This window comes from Pocillopora verrucosa, chromosome 8 (assembly GCF_036669915.1).
Source record: "Pocillopora verrucosa isolate sample1 chromosome 8, ASM3666991v2, whole genome shotgun sequence".
NCBI classification, from domain to species: domain Eukaryota; kingdom Metazoa; phylum Cnidaria; class Anthozoa; order Scleractinia; family Pocilloporidae; genus Pocillopora; species Pocillopora verrucosa.
Genome location: NC_089319.1, coordinates 20,866,136 through 20,887,376, shown reverse-complemented (window position 1 = coordinate 20,887,376; position 21,241 = coordinate 20,866,136). Strand labels below are relative to the sequence as shown.

General features: G+C 35.7%; 1 protein-coding gene across 6 annotated transcripts; it reads left to right on the top strand.

Annotated features, from left to right (window-relative positions):
• Positions 1-185: 185 nt before the first annotated feature.
• On the top strand, positions 186-21,135 carry LOC131782989 (coiled-coil domain-containing protein 154). 6 transcript variants are annotated; one of them, XM_059099731.2, is made up of 16 exons: positions 186-301; positions 6,871-7,501; positions 8,476-8,558; positions 8,809-8,904; positions 9,111-9,336; positions 9,899-10,027; positions 10,383-10,507; positions 11,350-11,476; positions 11,827-11,964; positions 12,447-12,479; positions 13,530-13,649; positions 14,218-14,300; positions 14,814-14,970; positions 15,556-15,642; positions 17,037-17,088; positions 19,286-19,426. In XM_059099731.2, exons 1-16 carry the CDS (start codon positions 210-212, stop codon positions 19,291-19,293), a joined length of 2,187 nt encoding a protein of 728 aa, XP_058955714.2. In that variant the 5' UTR covers positions 186-209; the 3' UTR covers positions 19,294-19,426. The 6 variants fall into 6 exon arrangements, with proteins under 6 accessions (XP_058955714.2, XP_058955709.2, XP_058955711.2 ...); XM_059099727.2 differs by lacking the exon at positions 17,037-17,088 and adding an exon at positions 1,665-1,861 and having other exon boundaries at positions 231-301; positions 19,286-21,135; XM_059099726.2 differs by lacking the exon at positions 17,037-17,088 and having other exon boundaries at positions 19,286-21,135.
• The last annotated feature ends 106 nt before the right edge of the window (positions 21,136-21,241 follow it).

Genomic DNA, 21,241 nt, shown 5'->3' with positions numbered 1-21,241 from the left:
TGCTTTCCAGTTGTCAATGCAATAAAGAACAAAAATCCTCCCAGATTTTAACCGTGGTCTGCCTGGGCAGTAATTGATAACCGTTGTAGGTAAGACAAACACATCCACACACTTTAAGTCACAGACTGTGACGTTATTGAATTATTAATGAATTTGCCCCACAAGACAAAGACTGGTGGAGCGATGATTTATAGCTGTGTGTGGATGACATGGCCGAGGCTAAGAGAAAACCATATGCCAAGAAGAAGCAGGTCTCACGAGACAACTCAGTCTCAGACAACGATACATCTTCTACAGTGAGGTGAGACTGGACGATATTTAATAGAACTTTTATTTTACACAGCTAAGACACTTTTGAGGAGATGAAATTATCTTGGCAGACAAGTTTTTGGCAGCTCGTAAAGCGGCTGCGAATAGAAAATATTAAAAGTTATTATGAATATTTTTCTTAGGTTCGTTTTCGCAGCTATACTTTGAGTGACGAAATATTACTGCGAGAATCATTTTATTATCATACCTAGTTTCCGCAGTTAATAAGACTTAAGTAAAATCTATAATGTTTATGCCTGTGATAACAGTCTTAATCTTTAAATACAGATCGACCAATTTGCCTTCTCAGCAGCAACTTGTGCGAAAAGTTAAGTTCGTAACTTAAAAATGCCGACTTCACTCGTTTGGAATTATGAAAAACAATTTTGAAAAGTTAAAATAATGTTATCTGTATAAGAAAAATTACTCAGTTTTTCTCACATAGTCTCGCGGGAGAATTTTTTTCAGGGAGATATTCTAACTTCCTCATTTATGAAGTTTAAATCTGTCGGTTAAAATACCTGTTGTTGTATATACATGGATATAATTCGAAGATGAGCCAACTCAGCATCAAGTAGAAAATATTACGAGAAATAGAATTAGATGGAATAACCTCATTAACAAGGAAATTCCCAGCGCTAAATTGCGATTTAATTTTTCTCAAGAAGTATGCAGTGTTTTTAAGCTTGAGTGGTATACATAAATTAACTTTATGCTAACTCATAATAACATGCAATATGGAAAACTGGACGATAAAGCTGTCAAGTGAATGTCATGACTGACAAGTAGTTCTTGTCATTATGTAAGTTCTTTCATGTGGTATTAATTTTTCTTTTAGTTTTCAAAACACTCACCAGCCCTTCAAAAGTTTGAGTAATAATTGTTAATCTCAAAAACCTCTGACGAAAAGTCAAATGAAATGTAGAAAGAAAAATTGTGACAGTATTACAAACCCATTTGGCGATAAAAAGATAGGGAAATGAGTTTGTTTATTTAAATATTTGTTCTTGGAATTCTAATTTTAAACATCTTAGCTACAAGTTATCACCTATTTTGAAGGAAACTACAAGGATATTTTAGCACTTTTTTTCATCGCTAAAACCTCGACAAGCATTGAATTTGCACAAAGATTGTCAACTTAGTTTTGACATGGGCATTGTTTCCATTTGCGCAACAATATTGCAACATTTCAATAATGCTCGCCTATTCAATTCATATTTCGTTTGAGTTTGCTTATCGATCAAAAAGCGTCCTGGTTGCTATGGAGGTGCCAGGGCCAACACTGTGTTGGAAACACCTGCGCATTTACATAGCCAAAAAGACGCAACGTAGTAATTTACCGTTGTCATTTACAGTGTTTGTGAAAAAGTTAGCTTTGACAAGAAGCAATTCGCTTATGACTCATCTCGTCCTAAAGAGGGCAGTTCTCGAGAGTATTTTCGTGTTAACGAGAGCTAAAATCGGATGAAGCAGTACAAAGTATGGCGAATCCTCCGTGGAACAAAGGACCAGTACAATCAACCTCCACAGCGATTTCATATGCTCGAAAAAGGTATTTTGTTTATGTGATACGTTTTTGTGTTGATTCTAATGCAAGGTTCGTGCGCACGTTTTCTTTGTTTACCGCGATCGAAGTTTTCAAGGTGACAGAAACAATTACTATACTAAAAGTGGAATCGATTCTTTTTCCTCGTGAAATAAAATTCAGCTCGGAATCTTTTCGACTTAAAAATATCATTCAACCAGTTAGCACAGGAGGGCTTTAACTTCCTAATGCCGCTCATTTAATTTATCTAAAGGAAGACTCATAAAATTAAATTGAGATATGTTGACTTAGTTCAAATGAAAAATATCCTTTCTAAGAAAATGAGATGAAAAAATATTATTCTATCGCGTTATTCTATCTTAGCGTTTTAATCCAAACGAATTTCTTTTTTTTAACTGATGAAGAAGTTCGAACATGTCAGCTTTTACCAAAGATCGAGTGGTGTCAGAAAATCTCCTTTAAATCAAGATCTCAGCTTCATGAACGTCGTTGTAACTTGAGAAATTAAGATACCTTTGTACTGAGGAAATATATCGTGCGTTTCTCTAACTATAGAACTTGTCATTCAAAGTCAATCTAAACCCCCCAAAAATTAAAACGATATATTCTTGATGTTCTCAAATTTTAAGCCGCGAGATTTGCCAAATAGTGCTGTTATTTCAGTCTCAGACTACTTTTAATGATTTTACTTTTGCAACCCATTGTAAGATAGGCTCGGATACAAATCCCAATTTGTTTCAATGACCTTGATTCGCTGCTGGTAGTGGACAACTTCAACTTGTCATAAGCTGTCCAAATAATCTGCTTTGAAAAGCAAATCCCTGTCGGATGAATGTCACAACAAAAATATACTGATTAAACTGAGCGAATTTATTTCAAAAAAAGTAATTGGAGGAGTCGGTAGATGTTATTGAATTGAACAGTTAGGAAAATCTTTTGATGAGGAATATGTGTGACGCCATGAGGAAATTCATGCTGAAGAATCCCGCACTTGACTAATCGATAACATTAGGCAGGCTTACTTAAGAGCCAGTAATTGAACGAGCCATATTTCACGTAGAATATAAATGGCACAAGATGTGCCGGCTTCAGTTTTGATCAGAAAAGCGGGTTCTTGGAATCGAGACCCACGGCATTTTGTAGTTGAAGAACACTAAACCTTTTAATAATTGGCTGATTGTCGATTTTTTGTTCCGCTGCGGGTGCAAGTTTTTGCAGTTTGAGATGAATGAAATTGCCACGGAGAATTAATTTAGATCGTAATTTTATGTCAAACTTCAAAACCTCACGGCGTTAACAGGGATGCAAACAGAAATTCTTAACCTTTTATTACTACAGTGAGCTACAGCACATTAAACTTATTGGTTACATTTCACTTAATTATGTTAAATCTCAAAAACCTAATAAACTACCGCCTGAAGAAGCTGACACAACAACATAATCAGACAAATAGTGTAGTACCCCTATACCCCCTGTCTAAGTTCCTGGGGTCTATATATTTTCGTGTAGAAGATTATTTTTTTTCGGCGTCATATTTTATGATTTTTTTTATTTTGTATTTTTCGTTAGGAATATGTTTCTGCGGTTTTAAGGTCAATTTGCAAAACCGGCTGAAATTTAAACACACAAAATTCTTTTCCATTATTGTGTCGCATTTTCATGCTACACAATGCCTCCGCGTAGGAAGCTGTACAACGACATTGTCAAAGCTTCCGCCTTTCGTTTGGGCAGACGTTTTATTGTTGCGTGGCCAGATGTTGAGTTTTGAGGTGATAATTTCGATTGAGGTTTTTGTCTCGGTTTAAAACACTTTTTTCTCGAATTGGTTTTAAAATAACAAAAAGTATCTTGGTTGAAGCAAGAGAGAAAGAAAGAAAGAAAAAGGAAGACAATTTCCGTCAGTGTAGACTATCGACGGATCGTGTATGTGAATCCACTTTTTCGCGCATAGATTTTTGTGGTAAAAAAAAAAATGTTTTGATAAAATAGGAAAAAAGAAAATAGATTCCCGGCGGTGTAGGGTTTTAAGTCATCTAAGTGAACCCACGGGGAATCTATAGCGCTGCACATCGATAGAAAAAAGCTCATAATAAGATAATTTTGCAATAACATTATGGACCATTCTCATTATCAGATCGCTGGACCGAAGAAACATCAAGTTATACAATCTGGCTTATCCTGACTGCTTCTTACAGGCAACTGAATTTTAGCTATGAATTAAAGTCGTCCTAATCAGGTTGTCTCATTTTTTCCCTCCATGTTTCAAGTCTGCATGCAAGTTTTCGAGTAATCCGTCCATTTCAAACAGCCTTAGAAATGAAAAAAATTGAATCTGGAAATACTATTGATTTTATAAAAATACAACCTATTAAAACTGTCTGACACTTTGGCTGGTTTCAACTGTAAATGCCAATTTTTCTGATAGAATTAACCATTAAATTTACGGAGATCTATTGGTCAACACCTCCTCCTACTTGTGGGATGATAAATTTAGTGGGAGTATAATCAGAATATCTTAGAAGAGTCACGAGAGGGTAAGGTCCTCTGAAAACTAATAATAAAAAGGAACCGATAGCAATTTGAGAATTTGGACGTCGTTCCAAATCGAAGAACTTCTGCTGAATGTGACACCTGAAAACTTGCCCACTCCTTGTATTTGTCTTAGTGATAGTACGGATGTAAGAAATTGGACACCAAGAGCGCATCATGTAATTTTCTCATAGTTGTGGACACAGGGGTTCGGAAGGCAAACTGCAGAGACGAACATAGACTAACACGAGACATGTTTTCACTGCAGCGTACAATATCCTCTCTTAGAAATATCCCTCTGATATATATATATCTGATATATATATATCTCCATAATACCATCGGCTGTTCCTCGGTCAGCGAAGACTATCGCGGCGTAAGAAAGAAAGCGAGCGAAAAACTCTGGAGGCTCTGCAAGCTTTTTTTCTGACTTTTTTTCGAGTACAGGCTCACCACACCTGCGACTGATCCATCTCCGATCCATCTTGAAATTTTTTTTTGCCAAGGAAAATAACCGCTAAGCTCACTTTTGGTCAATACCACGCGACGTGAAATCCTTAAATAATAGAACACTCTAAAAGTTCAAAATTATCACCTGTCATTAAAGGTAGAAAAAAAGCCTCTTATTTTGAACGCATCCCTACAAAATGTGTAACAAGTAATTAGTATGAAATCAATGAATGGTTGCCAACGTCAAGACATATATTTTGCATGAATTTCATCTGAGTGATCCGCTCAGCCGAACTTTCGAGTATTTCTCAGAAAGAAAGGTTTCAGACGTGAATTCTTGATATAATTCAATTTGTGTCCCACTTGTTAATAATTAATGAGATATTCGACTTCATTTAAAATATTCATTGAACGGATGCATAGGTTTTTAATCAAATTCGGGCCAAAAAAACCCCTAATTTCTTTTTGTTAATGTGACAGTTTTAATCGGAAAATCTTTAAGGTGCATTAAAATAGCTCCTATAGGCAAACTCGATATTTATAACCGAGATTTTTTAAAATTTTTTGGTGGGTACCTTTTCTTCGCCGCCAAACAAATCTTGGTCTCGAGGGTAACCGACCTCGGGAGCCAATCAGCAAACGTTATGTATATGCAAACAAACATGGCGGCGTATTGGATGTGCAACACACTAAAGAGCTTCATTACCTTCTAATATCGTAAAATTAATGGTTATGTTTAACGAAGAGTTACGGAAAGCTATTTAGCTTCAGAGAGATGGATTTGAGGTAATTTTCCTTTTTCTTGCCTTGTGTTAAATACGGTAATAACTTTCTCATAAATACCGATCTCTCTTAATTGAGAGTTAAGCTCTTGCTCGATCGCACTGGACATCGTAGATTTATTTGTCTTGTTGTTTATGAAAATAATTTTCTGTTTAATTTAGTTTTGAAGCTTTTATGTGAAATTCAAAGAGCAATAGAGATCTCTTGAATTAGGTGCCATTAAGGATGATAAAACTCCTTAGAAGTTGCCCAGTTGATATGCGTAATCGTGAGCACGGCAGAATTAGAAGCTTCTTTTGTCATAACAGTCGAAATAAAAATACTTTTGACCAAATGAAGTGATTTTTTTATTTATCGTGGAAGCATTAGATGGAAGAAGTTTATCGTTATCACAAGCTCTAATGCTGGAAAATCCTCCAAGCTTATGAATTTAAGCAGATCAAAATAGTCATGATGTTAATTTGTTTTATGTAGAAAGTCCTTAGGAAGAAAAACCGTGATCTCAGACTAGTTCATTTCACCGTTGACAAAGTCAACAAGGAAAAGCTTATAATTGTGATAATCTTCCGACATATACCTTGATCTGTGAACTTCAAACCTGAACGCTTTCATCATTGATAATATATCTTGAGCAACATGCAAATATATGTTTTTCTGAGGCAATTCTATGAAGTGCTGGACTCAAAAACTCAAGCACGAGTACAGTCAAACCTTGATTGTCCAGACCTCGATTATCTTTACTTGCTTCTCTGGTTCCATTTTTTTGGTGAATATTAAGTAGTTGCATTTGAGATCTGCAACAACTTTTTTCCAACGTGGAAAGACAAAACAGTGTTGATGCTTTTCCACTAATGCAGCTTCAGAGGCTGATAGAATTAGAATTTATATCAGCATCTTAGGTTTATGTAAAACATTGTTGGTTAACTTAAATAATTTTTTTGTGAATTATTTTGGCAAACATTAACAATTATGCAGAGTGAGTTGAGAATGTGCCTTATAATCCAGTTTTACTTTAAGCTTAATGATATTCATATTTTTGATTATCCAGACTCTTGACTATCCAGAAAATTCAGCCCAGAGTTTCGACTGTATCAAACTACAAAATTTGTTTGTTGGTCATTACTACAGAATATGTGTTGGTTCCAAAGGGGCAGTTTAAATTGTTGTTTTTTTTATATATATACAATCATGTAAAAAGGTTGAGCTCTTGACACTTTCCTTTACAAATATTCTCTAATTTATACTTTTTACAGACCAACTGTTGGTGCCCACAGTCATCCCTTACCAGCTATAACAGATGCTTCAGAAAAGGGAGTGCGTAGGAATAACAGTCCGGCACATGAGGGCGGCCGTCTAAGACATCTTGAAGGACGACTGAATGTGACTGATCAGTCAAATAAGGCATTATTAGAGGAACTTGTTCGTTTACAAGGAGAACTGAAAGGAAGTATACGGCGTAATGAAGACACTTTGAGGGAGGAAAGGGAAGAGAGGCTTGTTCTGTCGGAAAAAATTAGATCAGCAAATAATTTGTACACTCAAATGATGATGAGGGTTGCACGTGCTGAAGAAAAACTTGAATCAGAGCACAACACAGTTGGGACTCTTGTTAATCACACCAAGCAGATGGAACAAGCTTTATTAGGAAATCAACAGCAGTTACTGAGTCGACGAGAACAGCTTCATGTTCATGTGGAACGAGTCAAAGATGACATGGAAGACGTGAGAGAAAGCCAAGAACAATTGCAGAAAAATATGAGAGCTCTAATTGATGACGTGAGAACAATGAAGAGCAAACATGAAGTGCAGACAGTACAGTTTGGTACTCTAGTACAAGAAATAAGGCAAAGGATGAAAAAAATTGAGGGAGACACAAACAGTGCAGTAAGTGCTTTCATTTGATACAATTTTATAGAATGGACAAGGGGTGACAATCTCACTCAGCCCTCCCCCTCTCTTTCCTCCCACTCTCCTTCCCTCCCCCCCCTTCCCAAACACCATTTAATTGAGAAACACTATAGGTCAATGATTAACCAATTTTGACTCTTTTCCAATCACTTTCCTTTCCTTTCCTGTCTCCTCCACCCCTCCTGGTCCTGTCTCCTGCCCTCTTAACCCCTTCACAATTACATAATTATATGTCAATGCACATACTTTTGTTAAACCTTGTAAGATGAGTGTCTTACAAAAGAGCTTTGATTTATTGTCTCTACATGTGAGGTCTTAATATTTTCTTTTTTGTACAATATATATTCACAGTCACAAATTATTTAGTTATTACTGCAAATATTATTTCCAGTAATGCCTTAAATTCTTTTTTGGAAAGTTCTCCTAGGTAATTCAACCTTTGATATGTTAAAGCAACATATCAGATCAAGAAAACTTCAAAATTAGTTATCATTCAGTCAGTACTGGTGACTACCTTTCCTTCCATTTATTTAATAACCATTTCACTCTCAAGATCAAAATTCCAATTCTTTGCACTTTCCTTCATCCATTTTTGATGAATTTTCGTTTGAGATTTTGGTGCTTAATCAAACAATATCCTTCAATTTATATCTTTTTTTTCTTCTCATCACCCCTTTGTTCAAAAATGTATTTTTTTTAATACTTTAAGCCATTAGGATAAAATCTTCTTTGGTCATTCTTGAGAGGAAAAGGGGTAAAGTTAAAGCAATTTTGTGGCCCTATCCTCATGTTACATTACTTTAATTCGTAAACTATAATAGTGGTAGTCTAGTAAAAAATGCAGTTGATAAGATTGTCACTGTACTGCTTGGAACATAAATGAATGTAGATCAGAATGCCTGCTTTTTTCCTTATTGTGTTTGGTGTCTCAAAGTCTCTTCCTTCAACAGATGTCTTCTTTGAAGAAACAACATGATGATCAGAACACTAAAGAAGCCAATTCACTTCAGTTCAAGAGTATCGTGGAAGCAAGGTATTGTAAATCTTGATCAGATTTTCACTCTGATGCCTACAAATTTCAAATGTTAAATTATTATTGATGTTAATTATTAACTGGTTGACTTAGCTCACAATCAGGGTGTGCATGTGATTTATAGTCATGTTTGAGATTAAATTTTTGTTGAAGTTATTAATGGTACATTAAATAATAACTTGAATAGTGAACAGCTATTTTTACTGCAGCAGTGGTGACTCAAATGAATCATTTCCATTCTGTGGTATAGATTAGCTGACATAAAAGAGATAACCAGTGAATTGAGGAGACGCATTGAAGCTGAGGAAGGGGAGAGAAGGGCAGCTAGTCAGCAGAACCAGCTCAGGTAGGGATCACAAGTTTCTTGACTGACAAATTTGTAAAACTGTTTTTGATAAAGAACTATGTGACATATGATTATATGGCTTTCATTTTATTTCCTCTCAGCACAAAACAGCTGAGGAATCAAGCAGTGTACATCTATCCAAGATCAGTTTTAATTGTTTCAGTTTCAAATAATGCTATAAATTATGTTTTTATTTTAAATTTTAGTATAGAGCAGTTGAGAGCTGTTGTGCAGGAAAGTCATCATCAGAGAGAACAAGAGTTATATGCACAGTCCATGAATTCCAAGGAGAAGGAGGACCTTCTTGAGAGTGAAAGAAGCATGATTGCCAGTAAACTTGCAGAACTTTCAGATGAGCAAAGCAAAAAGATGTTACAGAAAGAAATAAGACTAAGAGAAGATGCTCAGTCAAAGTTTACTTTGTTAGAAAAGGTAAGCAATGTAAGAGTTTTACATTGTTTAAAACACTTTAACTTTGATGAGTGACCAAGAGAGAATTTCTCCTCACAATATAAATACCATATCAAGTGGACAATTAATTTAAGTTATGGGAGTAAAGGAAAATATAAATTATGGGATTATGACTTGATCCAAATCTAAATTCTGCAGAATAACTTCTGAAGAATTGTCAGGCAAATAGTAAGGAGAATTAATAAGGAGATCTTGAGAGCAAAAATGTTTACTATTTTAACTAAAAATCTCATCATAAGGCTTCCAAAGAGTTTGTATTAGACATCATTACAGTTATCTACATCACACTTATGTCCAAAAATGCATGCCAGTAACAAAAATGGCAGATTTGAAAATTTTTCATCAAACCAAGTGAAATTTAAGGATTTGACAGTTTTGGCAAATTTTTACTCAAATTCGTCAATGCGCAATCAGCTTGGCAGAATTGATGATTTTGACAAATTTTCTCCATTTTTATTAGTTGTGGATGTATCTCCAAACTCTTAACTCATCAAACTGAAATCTCTTACTTTGCATTTTCAAGAAATTACGCGAGGAACAAGCTGCCAGACTTGTGTTTGAGAAGACACAGCGAGAGGAGATGGAGAGACGTTGGCAGTCACTCAAAGCTTACATTGACGAAGAAGCACAATCGTCTAGACAGGCTCAGCAGGTAACTGCTTCCTCATTTAAAGTTCTTAACCTTGGCACAGTTTTTAGCTCTCACACCAAATCAAAACTTTTCACTAAAATAATGAAGTTGTCTTGTTCAAGTTGAACATGAACCTTTTAAGTGTGAAAGGAAATGAGGAAGATGTATTGATTTAATTTAACTTTTTATGATAGATATGTTAATATTACAATATTATAAAATGTTATGGATATCAGACAACTGCTTTTAATTATCCCCTTAACAAAGGTTAAAAAAACATAGCTTACTATTTACTTTTTGTAATTGTACGATAAAAGCAAGACACTATTTGTGTATGGGATTTATATTTTAAAGTAACCCAATGTTTTCTACTCAGGTTGCACAAGCAAGGACTGACCAGAGTCTTGTGCGACTTAATGAGTCTATAACGTTACTTGAAAGACAAATGGAGGAAGGAAGGAAGGCAATAGAACAAGTGTTACATGCTGAAATCACATCAAGGTCAATATGTGCTGAATAATTAGTAATGTATTTTTTTTTTTATATATTATCCTTCAGGGATGGGATAATGAAATGTCTTTGAAGGGGAGGAGGGGAATGTTGGGCAGTAAAATTATTGAAGAAAATCCGGTAAAACAAAATGGTAGAAATACAATGGTGCATAGTGAGTAACTGCATAAAATCCTTTAGTAGGCTAATTTTATTTATAACTATAATTGTAATTTTTGGTCCTTACCCATCATTAGTTACCATATTGACAACTTTTTGATGAGAATTCTGTCAGCAAATTTACTTTGCTTTGCATAATATAGATACTATTTCAAAGTGGTTTTTAAGATAAGATGATGTTAAGCTCAAGTCTGATTTGTATTTATTTTCCTGTTCAGGGTTTTAGTACTATGCTGGGTACAAAGAAAAAGATGAAAACCATCGAGTTAAAATTGATTTCAACTTGAAATTTATTTTTTTAACCACAGAACTTTCATAATTATAAATTTGTTTAATCTCAGATTTAACACAGCACTTGCCTTAGTTGGTTTTGCTATAAAGTATATTAGATTGTCTTTTCCATAGTTAAGCATTAACCTCTAACTCCCATGAGTGACCAAGACAGAATTTCTCCTTACAATATCAAAACAGTATCAAGCAGACAAGTTATGAGAATAAAGAAAAATATCAGTTTAGGGATTATAAGATGATCCAATACTAAATCCTCCAAACTAACATCGCAAGAACTGTGTGGGAGATAGTAAGGAGAATTACTAATGAGATCTTGGGAGTTAAAGGGTTAACAATAATCTGTTGGTTCATTTCTGATTTATGTTCCTTTCATTAATTTACAGGCAATCACAAAGTGAGAAACTATCCATCAGATGCAATCAGCTGCAGGACAAACTAAACATGGCCATCAGCACTTTACAACAAGCAGTGGGTGGAGTTAACTCACAGGTCTCAGACAGTGTTTCTAAGGTGAGTATTTAACTCTCCTTAACCCTTTCGCTTCCAAGATCTCTAATTTATAACCAGTAGTAATTCTCCTTATGGTCTGCAACACAATTCTTATGATATTAGTTTGGAGAATTTGGTATTGAATCAACTGATAATCACCTAATTGATATTTTTCTTTATTCTCACCACTTGTGACTGCTTGATAATGTATTGATATTGTAAAGAGAAATTCTGTCTCGGTTGTTCATAGGAGTTTAAGTGTTTAAAGATCAGTTTTGTGTTTGCCTCACTAAATGTACATGCTAGTGACAATTAAGTCCTTTATTTTTGGAGCACTTTGATCTGATACGTGACTTTCTGTTGTTTTCCAGGCAAAAGAAGAATTGATCAGCATGATGGACAAGAACAGCAACACAGGGATTAAGGGATTAGCAGACATGGACACAAGACTTGCCAAGTTGAACAAGCGAGTAGGAGAGATGGAAGATGTTCTCAGCAAACTGGAAAAGGTGAGAGGATTTTTTTTCATTTCCAAACCCAACAAGCTATTGAATATAATAATTCTCTTTTAAAATTATTAGTATCAATAACCCTTAACTGTCGACAGATGGCAATGTTGATGGTTTTGTAATTAATTTGATGTCAACCTCTATGGAGTGGTATTGATATTAAGTGATAAAAGTGATTTTAACTGTTAAGGTGGACAGACAAAAGTCAATTGGTCTATAGATAACTAACTTTTATGGGTAGAAAGAGATATAAACTTAACTTAAAGTTTATAGAATGACTTTTTTCTTTTAATAGGAAGTCAAAATTTATGATTATTATTGTTAGATATTTTAAAATATTTTGTTATTGTACATTAAAGAGTTTTTTTATCCACCATGCATAATTTGTCTTAAATAGAAGTGTAAAGTTTTTAAAAATTTTACTCAATCTTTTGTACCAACTAACTTTGAACTTGTTTGTATCGAATGCATTGTTGTTACAGCGGATTAAAAAGGTGGATTCTCAAAAAAAAGAGGTGAACATAATCTGTTGTAAAGTTTTACTTGTAACCACAAGATAATCAACCTGTTTAAACAATACCAAGTTTTGTTAAATTTTTAAACTCCAAAATCAATATTAAATACCTAGTGGTGTTTTGATTGGTTCACTCATCTCCCATTATCACTTCTCATACTCTGAGTCACCTTACATGGAAACACATTACACCAATGGTTGCATTGCTGACAAAAGCTCCAAATATCCAAATGTTCAGGATTCATGCTTGTTGGATACAAGACTGGTTTAATAGCCAGCTCTATGTTATGCACCTGGTTGGCTATTTACCATCTTATATCCAGCCCATGCTCATGAAATATTTGTCAATTATACTAAGATTAAAACTTAAGTTGACATGATGGATGAAGTTAATGTAATATAAAATTTAATCTGATTAAAAACAAAGCAAAACAAAACAAAGTGATATAACTGCTGTGTGATGCAAAGCTATAAATTAAGAAATGTAAATTGCTGTAAGTTGTTAAATTTCTTAATGACTAACTCCTAATAAATGATTAAATCCTAAACACACTGACCTCTAAATTTTTCAAAATCATGGAACTATTATATCTTAAAGCAAGAAATGAGTAGATACCTATTAGTAAGTGATTGTCTTGGTAAATTTATTTCCTTTGTGCTGCAATCAAGAACACTGTAGTAGTGAAACCATTGAACTTTCAAAGATCTACAGACTGAAAAACTTGGAAGCATGTTGATTTATTTTCTGAAATTTATAGGTTGAGTTTAAAGATCTTTTTTCTCTGAGACATAAAACAGTATAATAATTTTTAAGGTCATCAAGGGTCACATGGCTCTTGTGTACACTTGTATTGAGAGTACCATCATTGTTATAAGTTTTATATCGCCTTTTATGAGTATTCATGTTAATAAATCAAACAAGCTTTGTTGTTTGAAGGTCTTTTAGTAAGCAGCTATCATTTGAAAAAATAAAACTGCAAAAACTTAAATTTTATTGTGGACTGGTTTCCTCTAACCTATATTTGTCTGACATTTTTTTTTCTACTTGTAGCATGGTAAATTAGACAAGGATGATCGAGACAGAAGCATAAGTCAGATGGCCAGTTGGCGCCAGGACACTGATGAGCAGTTTAGAGAATTACAAAACAAGCTTAGGCCACTTCCTGATGAGGTATAATCAATAATTACTAAATATAATTAATATTAATCAGCTCCTTTTAGTTTTTGAAAATAATTCAGGAATGTTGACCTACATATATATGCTTAGCTCTTCTTGGTTTCTCTGGCCAATCATAGTATGAGTTGTTATGCCATGCTTCTAACTATTAAAAAACTTTGTAAATGTCAATGAGGTTTCACACAGTTCAAGTGAAGAAATAAACTATGGAATAATGATTGAAGTCTACTCTGGAGGAGATTAAAACAAAAGCACACCTCTCACAATTCTCTGCCTTCTGTAACAAAAAACAACCATGAACACATTTCTTGCTTTCAACCTTGAAAGGTTAACAGGTATACCATTATCACTTGATACAGATGGAATCTCCTGGGATTTTCTAATTGTGTTGATATTGATGTCTTTGCTTTAAATAACAAAAAAATTGTAGCGTATTGACTCAGTAAGGATATCCATTTTGTGATGTAGAAGTTCTCCTTTGTTCACAATACATGACCCATATATTGCTCTTTTATACTATTAATTGACTAGAATTGGGCAACATTTTTATGTTATGTTTCAGATTGCTCTCCTCCAAAGACAGATTGCAGGACTGAAAGCTGATCTGGAGGCCAAGGAGGAAGAAGAGAGGAGAAAGGCAGCAGAGTAAGATATATTAAAACCTTGTAACTCAGGACAGTCACCCCAACATCAGTATACATTTTCTTCATACTGTTTTCTGTACGGAGGTGGTGGTGGGAGGTGGTGGTGAGAGGTGGTGGGTAACCTGTGGTGAACCAGGTGTCTCTCAATGGAAGGATGGTAACCTGTGGTGCACTAGTATCGTATCCAGGCAGATTCAGTCTCGTCATCACGAATTTGGAAGCTAGGAGAGTTCCGGTTATGTGGACTGCGAGGGTTTCGTTTTTGACTGTCAGAGTGAAAAGGAAAGACCTCATGAGACCACAGTGCAGATTATACCGCAATATAGTATTCAATGAACGTTCTTGAATTTTTATCCTTGTGACACAAATGTTTTTTATTAGGAGAAGAAATAGGACTTCTGTTTTATCCAACACTGTTGTTATAGTTTCACAGCAAAGTTTTTAAAACACTCTGTTTTTCCCTTTTTTTGTCATGTAATATTTTTTTCATGTTCATACCACTCTTTTTCTTCAGGCAACCGCCTCCTCCATTTGTTAGGGAGACGGAACCTGAGCCGGAGCCGGAGCGGACACCAACGCCGACGCCGTCGCCGCGGGCGGCGGCAGAGGAGCCTGAGGACACCGCAGACTTGCGAAATAAGGTGCAGAAACTGGAGGAAGAAGTGCAACAGGTGAGGTGCCACTAGAAGATGTCATGGGATATACGGCTTTCTCCAGTCACACTTATGTTGGCCTGAGAGCTGGCTTTCAATAGCACCGTGATACAAACCTCATTGTTAATGTCAGACCCCTCGCAGGCTCTTGATAGCGCTGCGATATGAGCCTCAATTATTAATGCCAGACCCTTCGCAACCCTCTCGACGGCTTGCTTTACTCAAGGCCTCGGACTCTCTCGCAGGCGAGGAGATGCACGTGCTGTAGCCCTAGTAATGAGGGCCAGTTCGCTGGATACACTTCTGTGGGCACAGAGAGAAACTCGCAAATGAGATTCTCTTCATTTCCCTTTCGCTTCTCTTCGTTTAACCACCAGGACTAGTTATTCTCCCTTCTGAGAGGAGAATCGGTGTTATATTTAGATAGCACCCTCCAGCTGATAAGCTTGCGAATTCTCATGACCTCTTTGTGAGACAGTGCGTTGAAATCGCGAGGAGAAATTAAATGTTGATCACTTCGGGGTAATTTCGGAGTTAAAGGGTGAAAATATCTTAAAAAGATCGAAAGAGACTCAGTTCAAGCTTTTTGTCTTTTCTTTTCAGACTTCTTCTCAAGTAGCCAAACTGGAAAATACAGTTGAGACCTTACGTACAGTCTTGACTCAAAAAATACAATCAGAGGCTCAAACGGTGAGTTCAGTTGTAAACTGGAGTGTTTGGGTGATTTTGGGAATGTCTATAGCTCATGAGTATTCCCTGATAGTATGACCCTGTAGCTGGTAAACTCCGAGGATTCTTGAGGTGAGGCCCTGGAAAAGGTTTTGCTCTTGCAGTGCAATGGAGGAATCGGTGTTTTTTCTGCTTCCTAATTAAAAACCGACGAGCACCGATATCAGTCGGAAATAACACGAGTACCATCGATAGTTTTCACGTCAATATGTTGCTATCACGGAGTGTTGTCTACCCTGTGGAATGACATGTTGAGATTTGCGAGATGTGTTATGTTGAGAATGAGTGAGAGTAAAAGTGGTACCGGCTAGCGAGTTTCGTACGCTGTGAGATCAGGTTTGGAGGCAGATATTGAATCAGATTTTCACCATGGACAAAATGGTTCGCACTGCGATAGTTAAAATGGTACAACGATGAAATGTCTTTGGAAACGGAGGCAAGTTGCCAGTAAAAAGCGCGGGAAATTCTATTGCTCATATGCTACGCACGGTAGTTCCAGTTAAAAGCTGATTGGTTGAGGACAAAACGTCACTTTAAAGTCAATTGATTTTGATTGGTGATTCGTCATTTTCGATTGTTAATGAGATTTTGTTCGTAGAAAATGATTAGACCACTTGCAACTAAATGTCTCCTTTTTCAACTATGCTGGGTTTATTTTCTGGTAGAGAACTCAGTTGAAAATTAGAACTTAGCCTTAAAATTTATTAACTTTTTTTATCAGCTGGTTAATTAGTCGTAACGTCGCTTTGCATGGCAACAATTGCTATTATAACAGGTTGTACTCTGTGCAGTTGTTTCTCTTAGCACTTGAACAGGGAGCTTCCCAGCACGATAGAGCTGGGAAGCGGGTTTCATCTGCATTAAGAAAGATTTAATTTCTTGTCTGTCAGTGTCTCTGATGAAGAAGTTACAGTGTTGGTAGTCACGCGTGCCTTTTCAGGGTTCGAAATAGTTATTAATTAGCAGCTTAGCAGCTTTTGATTTTATTTGTAGGCGTGGCTGCGTGACAAGATAATGTTGTACAATGTTAGTCAGGAAAACTTCAGTCAAGCAAAAACCTACACCTACTGAAAATTGTCCCAGAGTCAACAAAAATATTTAAATGGATCCATGCTGTTTTCTATAATTTGTTTCAGTTCGCATCGTTGTTTCACTTGATCAATACAATTCCCGATTACTTTCAACATGTCTTTATTCGTAGAAGTTATTTTCGTCTCTGTGATAGTGACCAGATTTTCCCACTGAAAGTTTGCGTCTCTGCCAACGTGAAATTCAGTTTCACGTTACTCTCCAAAATCTCATATATACGTACAGTAATGTTTGTGTTTATACTAACTGAGGTTTGAAATCTGCAGCGAGGTGATTCTATTGAGGAACTCAAGGAGCAGTTACAGCAGATCAATTCCAGTATGTCGCCACGTAGTCAATGCAAATTTGTACATTTTTGTTTTCAGTCTATCTTCTTTTCAAGTTTTCTCTACATTGAAACCAAAAAAAATTAAGCTGACGTTCTTTTTAACGTGATCAGAATTTTAATAACTCGAGAGTTCTGCGTTTAAGGCGATAAAATGAATAATCCAGCTAAAAAATATTGATTACCATAAAATGTGGCATAAAAGGAATAGAAACTGTAGCGCACTAGTATCTACAGTTTAAAAAGAAACATTTCTGCATGCTGTTTATTAAAACGAAGTTTAACGGTCAAGTTTCTAAATGGCGACTTTTTTTTTGGTTTGATTAGCTAGCCAAAATTTTTGTTGCGAATTGAGCTTCATATTTTTTATCTCATTTTAATCCGAAAATGACTTAATGTAACTGATTCGTCTAAACTTCGGTGTTTTCGTTATAATATCGCTTGACCTTCCTCGGTGCTTAAAACTTAGAAAGAGATTAATCATAAGCAGCACCGGCTGAAGCAACTTCAGGGCCGCAATTGAGAAGCCAACTTGTAGCCGTACCCTCCCTCTAAGCAGAAACGGAAGGTTTCCCCCCAGCGGTGGAGGGTATGGCTACACGTAGGCTATGATTTAGTATAGATGATATTTGGCATAAAGTATTAATTGACGTCCAGTGCAAGACAGGCTGTCATAATTTGTAAACTTGTGGAATTAATCAGCTGAAAGTTTATCTTTTAATTTCAAGCGAGAAATACTGATCTTTCCATCAGTTTCCTATAAAACTAGAAAGAATCTTGAAAGTTTTCAGTCATGTTTGTCTGTAAAAGTATCGGTAATGCAATGAACTTTGGATCGGTTAAATAATATCTTAAGGAGTTAATAAATGTGAAGGAAAATCGAAACGAACGCAATTACATCTTCAAAACAAGTTTAAACATTGAAGTGGGGCTGAACGAACCATTCATGTGGAGAGTACTTGGCTAGTCATAAATTTAAAATATATCAGATATATATATATTAAGAATGTGACTTTCAATCAATAAAAATGTGTTTTAGAACTGTTTTCAAGACATTTTGAACTAATAAGGTTATCAACGAGTTTGTTGTTAAAAAACAAGAATTGAGAACTTTTCAAGTAAGTAAATTTCACCTTAAGATTTTTTCCGAAGCATAAGTCTCATCCAAACAGTTCAATGTTAGATTTTCTGAAGTGAGAAAAAATTTTTAGTCTTTTACTAATCGCACAGGAGCGTCAAGAGGTCAGATGTAAGATATACACATTAACACTAAACCTTTTATTTCATTTATTTGTACTTGCAACATTGATAACTATAACAATTGTCATGACGGCTTGCCATTTCCGCAAGTAACCCAGGATTGTTAAGTGATCAGTAAATTTATATGATTATCAAGTAACATTGTTAAATTTATTGTGTTAATACTGATGACTTCATCCATATCGTCATTATTAACTGTGGTGATTTAAGTTTCAGGAAATAAATTGATAATGTATTATAATGTATTAGTAATGAATAGTAAACAGTAACAGTAATCCCAATCACGTCCTGTAGTAAAAGGGTTGAATGTTACTAAGTTTATGGAAGAAACCTTAAATTTTGAAGGATTTTTAAACGCTTCCTTTTTAAACTAGTATGGACATTGAACTGCAATCATTTTTTAAAAATTTACAGAGTGAAGTAAATGTTACCATTTCTAAGCCTTTTTAATTCTTAAACGTTTGAAAATATTTCCTTATCTTTCTTCATCCATCCAATTAGCCTTAATTATCTATCCTAATCCTCTTTCAGTTTTTATCGATGATACTCTGTTCAGGTTATTTCTTCCAAAAGGAGGAGGGAAAGGATTAGGAAAACAAGGGAGGAATTTCTCATTCATCGTGGCATATTTCCATGTTTCCCCACTTCCTTTCCAGCACTTTTAGCACTCGTCCCAGCCGTCGGGAAGATTGCCCGAAATGCTTGAGGAACATTTACGTGACAATGTGAGAACGTAACAAAATGCTTGAAAAGCGTGACTTGACGGTTAAAGTTATGGCTATGATGAACCCAAATTCTCTCCTCCTTTTTCGTCTTTGTGTTTTTACCCAATTTCTAAAAGACTGTTATGCCTGTAGGAAACATGAATGCTTGTTTCAGATTAATTTGAACTTTTTTCATTACAATTTTCATTTCTATTTTTCTCTCCAGCGGAATGAAGAACAGGATGCCATTGAACAAGACGTAAACAAAGTTATACGGTATTACCTTCAAGATCATCGACGTGTGTTCGTTAAACACAGACACCCCAACGTTTGCATACCTCAATATGTGGAAGGAGTTGGAAGAATGCGATTCGCCCTGTTGGAAGTCAACAAGTGGGGAATCTACCAGTCATGGAAGATGCTGGCCATCAAAAAGGCGTGGTATCGCCTTTTGGAGAAGAAAGAACAACGAGAGAGCGAAGAAAAAGCCAGCGCTTCGACTTCTTCACGAACGGAAAATAAGGCGCCTAGTAAGAGGACTGAAGATAGCGAAGATGACGATGACGATGACGATAATGATGACGATGATGACGACGACGATGATGATGATGATGACGACGATGACGACGATGATGACGATGATGATGACGATGACGATGATGATGATGATGACGATGACGACTCAAGGCGCGGCGGTAAAAGCAAGAAAGGAAAAAATAATAAAGGAAAAAAGGGCAAAAAGTGAGGAAGTAGAGGTAAAAATTGAGAAAAATCAATTACCGCAAAAAAACCGGATACGAAAAAAAGGTTGCTAAGATATTGCTTCAAATTATAGACCATGCGTATTCCCCCTTTTTCAGCGAAGTCTTTTGCGCTAGCAAAATAGTCTTTGCCGGAAAGGAGGGACTGCTCGTGGGTCTACGTTAACTATGACTTACGTTTGTCGCTGGTGTTGATCTTCGTTAACCCTTTAACTCCCATGAGTGACCAAGACAGAATTTCTCCTCACAATATCAATTCAATATCAAGCAGACAAGTGATGAGAATAACGAAAAACAGTAATTAGGGGATTATTAGTTGATCCAATAATAGATTCTCCAAACTAACATCACAAGAACTATATGGCAGACAGTAAGGAGAATTACTAATGAGATCTTGAGAGTTTAAGGGTTAATTTCCATTTTTATCACGGATTCGCTAGTTCATAACGAGGATCCATAAAATCTTCAGGCGTCGTTTTCCACTCTCAATAAAGAAGGTACTGTGGTTGTCTCCGAACGAGAGTGCGCTCGGCGAGTTACGGCAGATTTTGTCTCGTAAATATTTTCATTTGTATATGTCACAGATAGCCACGTTTTCATTTGCTCTGACGCTTTACACAGGGCTCTAAAATATATTTCCGGTTGAAAATATATAATCAATTTCGCTGGTTTGATTTGTTTTGCCCATCATAGTATATGACATCACGTGCATTTACAAAGATCTCCCTTTTTATAGTATAATATAAAATTTATATGACATAATATATACTTCTGCAAAGAGTGTGTGTCGCTTAAAACAAAACTTTTCAATTGCAGTAGCTCACCAGGTGAGCGCGTATATGAATATGTATAGATCTGGTTAGCTGGGCTGGACCTTAGCTATAGCAGATTCGTAGTTTCATAGTATTATTTTTGGGTTTCAACACCCGTAGTCGTTCGTATCGGGAAAATAATTGTACCGTAATTTTGGATTTTTAGTTAAACATTGTCGTATAAACTGAACTTTTAAAGGGGCGAGCGGCATGCTAACTGTACATGTGCACGTCAGTATAAAACGTTCAAGCAAAAGCAGAGAGTCGATTTATGACTGCGATCGGTCTTATGTCCATAGGTAAAATCCTTTAGGAAAGCATAGTACCTTAGTAACGCATCTACTGAGTGAAAAGTGGCTAAGTTTCTTGGTATGAACTGATATTATACTAAAGAGAGTGGGATTGTCATTGTGACTGTGTGTTCGGTGACTTTCCAGTACTTATCAAGGTTGTAATTGTAAGAACTGTGTTATATATATTTATTAAAATTCAGATGCTTTAAATCATTATATTTTTTGAAAAAAGAAACTGTTCAGTTTAATGACACTTTAATAGATCCATGGCACGGTCAATACTGACCCACCCTTCCTGCCCCTATCGATAAGTGTT